The sequence below is a fragment of the Phymastichus coffea genome, unplaced genomic scaffold (assembly GCF_024137745.1).
Source record: "Phymastichus coffea isolate CEN01 unplaced genomic scaffold, Cenicafe_Pcof_1.1 PCOF00012, whole genome shotgun sequence".
In the NCBI taxonomy this organism is placed as follows: domain Eukaryota; kingdom Metazoa; phylum Arthropoda; class Insecta; order Hymenoptera; family Eulophidae; genus Phymastichus; species Phymastichus coffea.
Window position 1 is genome coordinate 8,557,603 of NW_026706823.1, and position 12,539 is coordinate 8,570,141.

Below are 12,539 nucleotides of genomic sequence, written 5' to 3' on the forward strand. Positions count from 1 at the left end.
TGAAAAGATTTCTTCAATAGTACAATATTTAACTAGTGCGGGAAAGTAGATTCTCGTCTCGTTTGACATTTACGCTCGAGCGTATCGATTATGGAAATACATGAGACGAGAATCTCTTTCCCGCCCATGTTAGGTACAGTATTTTTCAATACAACATGTGAAAAGCTCGATTTTGCGCGCTCTTGGCTGATGGCGTGTTAAAAAATAAAATTGTCAGAAATTTTGAATTTCAAATCTCATCGTTATGGAAATATTACCATTGTCGAAAGTTTACTTTTATTTTAATTTATAATGCAATAATAAGTTATTTTTGCGGTTGAATCAAATTGAGAATGTTATTTTAAAACATGTCAATAACATGAAACAGTTTTAAAATCCATAATTTTTTTATTATTTTAGTATTGATGCTTCACAAGAATCACCGTATCTGGGAAGATTAATAAATCATCACATCGTCGGTAACTTATTGGTAAAAAAAGTAATAGTAGACGATAAACCTCATCTTATTTTCATTGCTTCAAGAAATATAAAACCAGGAGAAGAACTCACATATGATTATAATGAGACACGAAAATCTGTACTCCGTCACAACGATTGGCTTTCTCGAACAAAGAGTAAGTGTATAAGTTTTTTTATTAATTCTACATTCTCTTTGTACCAGTTTTAAAAAAAAATATCTATAGCGAGCTCTATATCACTATTTGACATTGTAGTAAGATGTTAGGGGGAATTTTGCCATTCGATCTAATGTTGATGATGATCCCCGCCTTTAATACGAGCGCAAAACTGTCAACCTCCAAGTCGCGGGTCGGGTTGCAAAATGCAACAATATGTCGTTGATGTCTTCTCTTTCTCGTAAATAATTACCGATGATATCCGGTGGTAGCTCAATCAGTGACCTCTCTCCTCAGGTAGGGATCGGTGGAAGACGCGAAATCGTTGATTGACGACAAATTGCGCTTCGTACGACACTTTAGACTACCGCCTACGAAATTTTAAAAGCGAATTCAAATTTGACCAGGAAAGTGAAAGCTGATGTGGTGGTAATAAAAGAGTACGGTGTGATTCAAACAATAAGGGATTTATTTCTCCAAAAGAAAAAAATACAATAAATAGATATCCGAGAGACTGATGCACGCTTGATTTAAATAACGCTAATAAAACCGGGTTGCAGAGAGATGGGAAAAAAATTCGGCGCAAACTACTAAACGCACGCAACAAAACAAAATCGCAAATCGCAAAGAAAATTATCGGCACTTACTTCTAACTAAGGTAATCAGTCGAGACTATGCCGCGAAACCAGTCTTTTCCAGGTGCGATTGTTGCTACTTCTGTGTGCTGCTACTAATCGTTACTGTAAAATTAGCTACTATTGTTGACTACCAGCTGACGTAATCGAACTCCAAAGAAACCTGTCAAAATTTATGTAAGCGCCCGGCTCGCACAGTAGCTCAATCAAACTAAATCGGCGCGCGAGATGATTGGCTCAGCCCCGGATGCACTCTCTCCCTCTTGATACTAAGCCAGCAACTTATGCAGCCTAGCTTATGCTACCGAATTTTAACTTCCAGCGAATTTAATTTGCTCGTTGCAACTTTTATTATCATTCATACACAAGTGAACCTATAGATGAGGTAGCATCATAATATATGTTGCTAATTAGCTAATATATGGGCGTTTGATAGATTACCGTCATATATTAAATAGAGAAAAGCGAAAATCAGACTGAATAATACACAATTATAATATTTTTATACTTTATTCTAAAAATAGTTATAATAGTAATATGCTAATCAATTATTCGAATAAGTTTAATAAAGTAATATTCGTAAATATTCTGAAAGATATTATAGCATTATATTTATTTTATTTTAGAAAAAGAAAACACCCGTCTTGATATTGAAAAAAAGAAAAATTACTTGGAGGAAAATGATTTATCATTCGTCACAAATACCACCTCTAGCCCTTCCATTACAAACAGTTTTGATATACCATACCAAGCAATGATTCCTGATAATGTACCATCGGTGTTTAGACGTAAGCTATAATTCTCATTATAAATCAGAAACTAGCTTTTTTTTAATTATATCTTGAATAGCGTACTGTTTAATGGTTAAAAATAATAATATTATTACAGAAATGGATGAAAGTTCACTTGAATTAGAAAACTGTTCCCTAAATGGTCCTATAACAGCGTTAAATTCAACAGTTATGGAAGGTGGTAAGATCATATTTCATTTAATTTTTATTAAAAAATTGTTATAACTTCGCTATACAGGGTTTTATTTTATTTAGTGTTGGTGAATTCAGCGTTGTGTTATTGTCGTTTTATTACTTACTTGGATAACATATATGTTCAATTCGTTAATTACTGTTTTTTGTAGCCTGATAAGGGAGACAATTTAATAAAGTCTTCGAAACGTTGCAACAATAAATTGAAAGTTTTTCACCCGTAGTGAATGCTCTGAAATTTCTTATTAAATTGATTTACATATTGTTCGAGTATTAGAATTTCAATAAAGAGCGGAAAAGTTTACGTTTAAAATAATATATTGGGAGTTTTTTTCTGACCTCGACAAGGTTGATTGAAAGTCAATGCTCAAAAACCGTGCGGTAACTGTTCATCTTAGTTTTCTGACAGTCTAAACGTTTTGAAGGTACATTTATGAGAAAGATCGATTTGAAATATGACAATGACCTTATAAATGATGATATTGAAGTCACTTTCAAGATTATTGAAATAAGAGTTGTTTCTTGAATCGGAACATTTAATTTTGTGAATTTAGGGTTTGAGTATTTAGAAATTATAAGCTTGAGGCAGTAAGCTTTGAACTAGAAAAATGAGATCTTCAAATGTATTTGAATGTTGATTTGAAGATCAAAGTCATTGATACATATTAACGCTTTATATTTTCTTTATTTTTTAGAGCCGATGTTAAAATAATACATTCCGATTCAAGAAATAACTCTTATTTCAGTGACCTTGAAAATAATCTAAAGAATAGAATTTATAAGGTCATTGTCACATTTCAAATTGATCTTTCGTATAAATGTAGTTTTAAAACGTTGATATTATCAGAAAACTCAGATGAACAGCTACCGCACGTTTTTTGAGCATTGTCTTATAATCGACTTTGTCGAGGTCAGAAAAAAACTCCAATATATTATTTTGCCTATTACTTTTCCACTCTTTCCATATCCGATGTAGAAAGTGTAGCTTCTTATTAAAAAAACAATTGACCTTGAGAAAACCTTAAAGGTTGAGCTCAAGGTAATTTTTAAGATCATCATTAGATGTCTACCCTTAAACCTAACAGCTTTGGTCTAAAATTTATTTTCTAGAAAAGTCAAATCTAGAATTTATTCTCGTGGACTGAATAAAATAAAATACCCTGTGTCAGATACTTTTGAAATCTAATTTTAACGTTTATTATTGAATGAACTATACAGAGTGTCCAAACAATACCCAAACAATTGTCCAGACAAAGTCATTGTCACCAAGAATTCATTGGTGACCTTAAATATATCCTTGAGCATGACCTCCAAGGTTCTTTCAAGGTTAGCTTTGTCCTTTCAAATGGAACCCTATTTTTGACAACGGTATTCGAAAGAGCGGGAAATTTTACGTCCAGAAATGTGTTCGGATCATAAGTCATCGATAAACCAATAACTCGATAACCTAATAACTTTGACCCTCTGTCGGTTGAGTATAGTCTTGTATAGTTTCAGACCTTTGCTGGAAATAATGAAGTTGACCTGAGTACATTTTTGAACGTAAAATTTTCCTCTCTTTCGAATGCCATTACAGATCATACTCAAGGTCACATTTAACGTCACCAATGGATTCCCGGTAAAAAGTTGCTTCAAGTATAACCTTGATCATTTTGGAAAGTTACTTTGTCTGGACAATTTTTTGAGTATTTTGTTACTTTTTGGAGACCCTGTATAATAAAAGTTATGAATTTGTATTCATTTTTTTAATAGAACGTCTTGAACATTCTGAAACGTAGCTGCGTTCCATTTCGTTTCCTTATTCTTAAAGGAAAGTGGGCATGTAGGAACATATGCATTTTCGATTGGGTTTACGGATACAAAGTGGAACATAGCCCATGGTAACTTTCACTTCAAACTTACAATTAAATTTAATCGTTCACATGGAAACGTCTGTTCTTATCTATTGAAAATTAGAATGTTTTTTATTTTCTGCTCAAATACTGTGAAATAGTTGTTATTACCATTATTTTAGTGAAAAAATTTAATCTTATATTTTATTATTAAAATGAATTGTATACAATTTTTTATTGTTAGAATTGTAATAGTATATTTTTCAGTAAATAATGTTTATGAAATTATACCATAAACGTTATCAGAATTGTTCTTATAATCTTTGATTTATTATAAATCTAATATTATTAAGCTAGAAAATATGATTTAAATAGTATAACATTTGTTGAGAAATGAAAATGTTAATCCATTCTTTTAGTATTTTCAATATATTGAGCAATTAATAACCAAATATTCTTGGATCCAATTACAGCTCTACTATTTCATGATTATTGCTCAAAGGTTCTGCCTTCAGAAACTGATGCTCCAGATAAGGAAAATATGAATGTTATGGTTAAGTCAACCAATCAGGAGACACCATCAAGAAAGTGTAAGCGCAAAAGTTTATAATATTATTCATATAGATTAAGAACTTATTTCCAAACATTTAAAATAAATATTGATTTATATGGTGTTAGTAAGTTTTAATAAAAAAATCTCTCTAAAATAAGTAAAATAGGTTTTAAAGCATGAAAATTTCTAAAAAAATAGAATATCAATCATCTTGCAAACATGAACAGCGTATTCTTCCCATGGGCAGACTTGTTCTCGACTTAATTGGTTAAACCATTAATTAATATTATCAAGAAAACTAGATGAGTTACTTATACTTCTTTACACAAGGGTTACAAATATTTTCGTATACAATACGAGTTCTGAGCTGATTTGTAACTCATTTTTGTATTTCTTGAAAATCGATATCATTTCTTCTTTCTTTGTTAGAATTAAAGATCTTTTTTAATAATTTTCTTAGGGATAAACCAAGGTACGTTAGCGAGGATCTCGAGGGTCTCAAATTGGAATCGATACTAGTCTGAAAATTGATCGGTACACAAGAAGTTTATTTTCAAGAATAAGTTGAGATTTTCTCGAATCAATTAATACATTTTTCTAAGTTTAAGATTTAGCTGTTTTTGTTGTCTTAATAATCCCTTTAATTTAGAATACGATGCATTCCTCGATATTCTGATTGGTTACTTTGAGCAATATTTTTACCGTCCATAAAGAGACCAGCGGAATGGTTTTTTTTAAATGTGATCGTTACGTTATTACATTTGTTCTCTCTCATTCGCTCTTATTTTTCAGTTTTTAGCCAAATTTGAATCTTAATGAAATATCTGTATAGTAAAGAAGGTTTCATTGCATTCTTCTTCTGTGGTCAACCGTGCTGAATTGTCTGCATATGTTCTTGTTGTGATATTTCACCTCACTTGAATATTGACTGTGTAGACTTGTATATAAAATGGGATACAGGCCACTTCCTTGTGGAATACCTGCCTTGATTGAGAATTTATTTGTAATGTAATCAACGACTTAAATTCTGAAGTTAATGTTAGTTACGTACGATTCTGATAGCAGTGCCTCCATGAGCTTCATTGCCAAGATTATCAGACTGATAACCAATATAATTTAAGTTTTTAAAATAATGCTTACTTCTAAAAAGAGGTTTTTATGATCACATCTATTTCTTTACGAGTGAGATAATTTTCAATTTCTAGTTTTCATTGACTCAATCCGTTAGCACTTGAAATAGCTATTTTGAATTTATCATTTATTTTGGTATTTTGTTAATCAGAGCTCTCAATAGAATCAACATCGTCTCCATTTCATCCATGAGATTTTCAATCATTATTTCTAGCTTATTGTCACGATTTACTTCATTTGGTACTAGTTGGTAAGCAGTACCGGTTATTAAATTTGAATAGAATCTGTTTGTTTATCTGCCGCACCTTGAGCGTATATAAAATTAGAATTTACTGCTTAGCTTGTTAATTCTATTACTAGCTACGATTTACATCGCTCCCTGACTGTCGCTCGGTAGTGTGCATTGTTTATTTGACACTTGATTGGATTTATATTCTTTCTACAGTATTGAATAGCTTGTTTATCTTTAATATTTTTAAGTTGTTGTTGCGAATAACCAGTTGCATTGTGAAAAGTGGCGTTGGGCATTTATAATATTCTATGAATATTAGTATGATAAGTATAGCTATTATTACCTATACTATTAAGTAATTCTTAGAAAGGTCTGATATTTTCCACTTTCTCTACATAAATCGATGGAGATTTGAATGTCTAAACTATGTCCTCTTCATTTTGACATCTTTCTCTTTCTTTAATCTCTCAACAGTTCAAATTGGTAGACAGTTACAGTTGGTGTGGCGTCTGTACGTAAAACGTTTGGGCTTTTGATTACTATTTATGAACTATGCCTCAGCCGTTTACCACCTACCTCTTACCAGCTTTTTTTTCATTTTTTGATGGCATGAGATCCATTTGTATGTCATTTCGGCTTGGATTTTAATTTCACTTCTGAATTTGCTTGTGCTTAGTTACACATAAATACTGAATGAAAGATGATACGATTAGCGCGACAACTACTACCAATATTAACTTGTGTATCACTTTCAATTTCTGTATTAGTTTCTCGTACTTAGGCATATATAACTACGTCCACTCAGTATGAAATTTTACTAAAGGTTCATTATTTAATAATTAATGATATTTCTTTGTAATTAAAAATCAAACCCGCCAAGATAATGTTTAAAGCTTGACTTTTTCTAGTGACTAATATTTTAATGGTAATAGAGAAAAATCATATCAATTCCTGCTATACATGCATCATTTTTAAAAAAATTTTATTTTTTGACATTTGACACTTTACTTAAATACAAATAGTCATATGATTATATAAAAAATTTTAATAATTTCCATTTAGATGACGGCATAACAAACAAAATTAAGAAGAGGTTGTATACTTCAAATAGTTTAGTATCATTAGAAGAAAATACTTGCAATGTTGGAAACGATGCTGTAAATTCTGAAAAAAATAATGATTCACCAGAAGAAGCAATCAAAAACCGGCCATTTAAGCGAAGAAAAATTGAGAGTGATGACGAAGATGGCGATGGTAATAAATACAATCCATAAGTATTTTATGATTTATTTTCGCTTCTAGATAATTATAATTCGACATTCATTTTTTTAGATCCAAGAGATAGATCATACGAGCCTTCAGGTATTATCAATTAATTGTTTTCAAATGACACGTTATTACTGTATATATATATATATATCTTTTTATTCATTAGAACATGATGAAAGTGACATGGAAGATTATGAAGAAAACGATGACAATAACATAGAGAACGTCGTACCAAATTCAAAGTCACAATCGCCACTAGATTCAGCTTGTAAATCATCCACTCGAAAAGGTAATTGAAAGATTTTTTTGTTTATGTTTCTCAACTTCATTAGAAATATCTGAATTATAAAATAAGTCATTAGTTGAACAATAGATCAACATATTATGAAAACTGACATTAGTAAAAAAAGCGAATAAATTCTTAGTCTACATATGTAGGGTATCCAAAAAATATGGATACTCCCAGAAACTTTCCAAGTCAAATATTTTTCTCAACAGTAAATTCTTTTTCTAACTTTTTACGAGAAATCCATTGGTTTCTTTAAATTTGACCTTCCACGTGACCTCCGAGTTTATTTCAAAGTTAAATTTCATTTTTAAAGAGATATCTATTTCTTGACAACAGTAGTCGAAAGAACGGGAATCACCTTAACATTTTTTAAAAAATATTTCATTTGGTATATTTTTGGGGAATTTACTTAACTTATAATTTCATTTATAATATTCAATTCAGTGTTCTCATAATCCATTCATCATTTACATTGTTAGTATCACTATAAATTTCCATTTTTATAATATCTATTATTATTATTAAACAATCATATAATTTTTAGTGATAGATTTAAATTTATCTAAAATCTTGAAGCGACGAAGCCTAACAAACAAATCTAAAGAATTGAATGAAATTAAAAAAAGTTCAGGGACTTATACATGTCCCTTCTGCCATAAGAATTTTGTTAAATTGCCACCACATCTTGAGGCCATGCATTCTGATGAACCCGAAGTAAAAGAATTTATCGGTATGAAACCAAAGTCACTTGAACGTTTTTGGTTATTGAAAATGTTACTAAACAGAGGACGCGATTATCGAAACGAAATCTCTGATAATTTAGAGGTTTGTAGAATTCCTTTGGCAGGTAAAAGACAGCCTAAAAAAGTGATTGAAGATAACGCGAAACTGCAAGAGCAAAATAAAAATGGAGATGAAAATAAAGTTATAGTAAATAACACGGCAAATGAAAAAGAAGTCGTTAAAAAAGAAGTTAAGCCGAGTGATTATGCAAAATGCCCCAATTGTCACGGCTCATATATTCGTAAAAGATTAGCTACACATGTTAAAAAGTGTATTAATCAAGACAAACTCAAAGGAAATGTTAATTTGAAAACTTATATTAAAGGATCGAATCTGAAAATTCATGTTTGTGCTACCGAAGAGACTGCCAAATTGATGTGTGCTTTGAGATCAGATTCTATAGGAGATGTACTTTTGAAAGACCGTTTAATCATCTTATATGTAAATATGCGTTTAAAAAAGTACGAAAATGCTATTAGGAAACGTTCCATGTTAACACAAATACGACAAGAGGCTCGATTAATTGGACGTATGACAGAAGAGTTACTTCTTTTATGTGACGATATTCAGGAGTTAGGAGACGCATTTACCTTAAATACTTCAGCAAAATATGAAGCAGCAATAGAGGCAGTAGCAGGCAAAGCAACTACTGGTATCTACCAGCACCCTTCAAATGCAACACAACTTGCCAGTTTTACTGATGATTTAATAAAATTACAATTAGATTATTTGAACGAACAACTTGAATTAAACGAAAGTAATCTAGAAATCGTAAGAAGTCTTGAAAAGAAAAAAAATAAATGCATTTCATTTCAAAATAGATTTGAAGTAGATATAAGAAGTTCCTTAACGAAAAAAGCTTCACAGTCTACAGTGAGGCATGTAGCTGACAAAGAAGTGTTAGAAACTAGTTCGGAAGATGTAACAAGGTTTTATACGTATGCTCTAAAGATGAGAAAAGAAGCTCGGGAGTCTTTAGAAAAGGACGGCTTTACGAAAAAAGCTTGGGAACAGCTTGGCGAAAGCCAGCTATTAATTTCGCTCATTTTTAATCGCAAGCGTGTCGGCGACATGGCGTATTTTGAAACACGCTACTATAACAAAAAAAAAAGTATTGTAGAAACCATGCCAGAAGTTTATAATAAACTAGATAATGAAAGTCAGTTATTGGGCAAAACATATAAGCACGTATATACACTAGCAAAGCGATCTCGTATAGTTTCACTACTACTTTCATCAGAAGATGAAGAGTGCTACGAATTATTTTACTCATTTAGAAATATTGCTGGAGTTCCTAAAGAAAATCCGTATGTTTTCGGTTTACCTAGTTCAAATTTAGTTGAGGAGTTTAAAGTTCCCGAACCCTGTGGAATAATACGCAGATATTCTGAGCAATGCGGAGCAGAGCATCCGGAAAGTCTTCGAGGAACTGCGATGCGTAAACACATAGCAACGTTATGTGCTTTATTAAATTTATCAGAACGCGATTACGAAGAACTAGCTAATTTCTTGGGTCACCGCTTAGACATCCATAAGCAGGTATACCGACAGCCACAGATCGTTCACGTCGTTACTCAAATTTCCAAATTATTGGAAATGGGTATGACAGAAAACGAAGGTAACTAATTCTTGATGACACTAAATTTACTATCGAAGATTGATAACTTACATTGTTGCTTTTGTTTTACTTTTGAAGCATCTTTTGTTTCATTTTACGAGAAATCATATAAATAAAATATAAAAACTTTATATATTAAATTTTCAGATGCAACCAATAGTTTAAAAATATCTGCAAAATCACAGTTAGATTTGACTACCGACAAAGAAGTTGAACAAATAATAAAAAACATTGAGAAAACTAAAATCAATTCAGTAACAAAAGTTACTTGTGATAATTCTTCCACGTTAGATTCTGCACTTGAAATATCATTACCAGTTGTCCGTCAGTCTTCAAAATCTTCAGGATCTGGTAAAACTAAACGTAAGACCGTCATACTTTTTAAATATTTATATTCCATATAAATTAGTTAATGTACGACTTTGTATTCTTGTATTAGTTTGGAATCTAAATATATTACTCATTGTTAATTTCCCTAACGGAAGTAAATTTTGCAATCTATTATTTTGTTAATGATAAGAAAGATTTTTTATCATATGAATCATCTGATTCTACTAAAATTTTTGAATTTATTAAGATACTATTAAATCTTCTTAAGTGAAGGGATTTTATTAACAGTGTTTCATTGTACTATTTCAGAATTAAGTAAACGTAGGTGGCAAAAGGAAGAACTTGAAATCATACAAAATTATTTTAGAAATGAAATAATAGATAGCAAATTGAAGATATGTGGCTCGAAAATTTCAAAAATGCTCCGCGAAAATCAGCAAATATTTTTCAACCGAGATGTTGCTTCAACGCGAACATGTATCCATTCGTTAAGAAAACAGATATCTACAGAAGAATGTGTAAACAATAATTCAAGTTCAAAGAGAAACATGGTACCATCTAAAATTTATGAAACGTTTGAGCACCACATAAAAAAAAAAACTATACCTACCGAAAAAGACTGTCTGAAAGCAATGGAGTCGTCCTTTTACAGAGATTATTCAGTTCGACGTATTCAAAAATGTGTGAAAGAGGCACATAAAATGTCCTCTACTGACTAATATTACTATTTTTATTTTATAATATTTATTTTATTATTGATTTTGTTTATATAGTTTAAGTTGACATATAACAGATTGTATTCAACTGAGAGAATCAAAACATAATGTAAAACTCTATAACATTTATTTTATGTACATTAAAAATGTACTTTTTCGCTTTTTCAAAGATTTTAACTAATCATATAACATAAATTATTATTTATTATTCTAATTGAAAAGATCTAAAAATGTGTAAGAAACACACTTGTAAAATCCTCATACTGACTGAGGCGATAATTTGTACGTTAATTATTTACGTTTAAAATGTACTTTTATTTAGTTTTTCAAAGAGATATGTGAAATATGATTATCACGCAGATGTTATTAGACTTTAAATTTTCTACGTTTTTATGATATAATAAATATTAACACATTCTTATAACGCAAATTGTGTTTCTCTATTTGTGAGTATTTATAAATAAACTAAAACAAGATTGTCTCTTTCTCTCTTCCTCAACTTACATAATCCTCCGCGGCGCAGAAGTACTCCTTACAAGAACATACAGAAATACAATAATTATAAAAAATATATTTATGCAATGAAAGCTAAAGACATATAACGAGGATCATTCCCGTTCGTTATAACACGTGAAATATAAATAAAAATATAAACTTCTTAACCATTTATTCCTCGGTTAATTGAATATATGTAATCTCCACGACCAAATATACTTAAAAATACAAGAAAAGTCAATTTCAATAAGTACCTTTGAATCGATCTGTAATTATACTACAATAGTATATATATATGTCACTCATTTTATAAACTAACACGAAAATTATAGAAGTTATTTTTCTACCACTACCAAAAAACAGATATCAATAGATGTCTTGAATTATCATTAATTTTCAACTAATCATTTACATTTTATTGCGTGATCCGATATCTATTTCTTATAAACTTCTCGAAGTCAATATGCCATTGTTCTTACAGCCTCCCATCAGAGCGGTATAACCTCATCGGTAACACTCATACAGAAGAAACTAAAACTGAAGAGAAGTTCAGAAAAAGAACTACTAGCAAAAGATCTTGTTGTCTTATGCTCCATATTGCTGGACACAAGTCAAAATATTTGAACAACGCTTATGCCTTGCTATTCACCACAATACTTATACAACTTTAGGCTCATTTGATCGCGTTTGATACATGTATTTTCGAGTTAACGAACATCACGCTTTTCCATAACACTCATACTTTATTAATTCTACGAAAATAGCTTCAGCACAATAAAGGTAAATAATAAAAACGGCACTTGACAATGTGTCGTAGGAAACGACTCTAGCCAGATATATATTTAAAAAACTAGTATAGCTTGAAAATAGGGAATGGAAAATTTCATATTCAATATGAGAGTCTCGCTGAAGTTAACTAAGCACTCTGCCAAATTCGAAGCGTGTTGAAGAAATGGCGTTTGGATCCGATTCGTCTGAAACGACTCTAACCCCGATATATATTTCCGTAAATTATACCAGTTCAGGTTAGAATAAGGAAAAACTTACAGTCTATCATAT

At 30.8% G+C, this 12,539-nt stretch overlaps 1 protein-coding gene across 1 annotated transcript; it reads left to right on the forward strand.

The window, feature by feature from the left end:
* The first annotated feature begins 2,003 nt into the window (after positions 1 to 2,003).
* Positions 2,004 to 12,104, forward strand: LOC131672611 (uncharacterized). The gene is made up of 9 exons (XM_058949961.1): positions 2,004 to 2,037; positions 2,138 to 2,221; positions 4,538 to 4,654; positions 7,043 to 7,234; positions 7,313 to 7,342; positions 7,416 to 7,538; positions 8,083 to 9,939; positions 10,087 to 10,302; positions 11,962 to 12,104. Exons 1-9 carry the CDS (start codon positions 2,004 to 2,006, stop codon positions 12,102 to 12,104), a joined length of 2,796 nt encoding a protein of 931 aa, XP_058805944.1.
* Positions 12,105 to 12,539: the final 435 nt, after the last annotated feature.

Excerpts from the sequence above, each read along its gene's own strand:
- LOC131672611 (XM_058949961.1), top strand. The coding sequence starts at position 2,004 with ATGATTCCTGATAATGTACCATCGGTGTTTAGAC. Across the intron at positions 2,222-4,537 it reads TTCAACAGTTATGGAAGGTG|CTCTACTATTTCATGATTAT; the intron begins GTAAGATCATAT and ends ATCCAATTACAG. Across the intron at positions 4,655-7,042 it reads GGAGACACCATCAAGAAAGT|ATGACGGCATAACAAACAAA; the intron begins GTAAGCGCAAAA and ends ATTTCCATTTAG.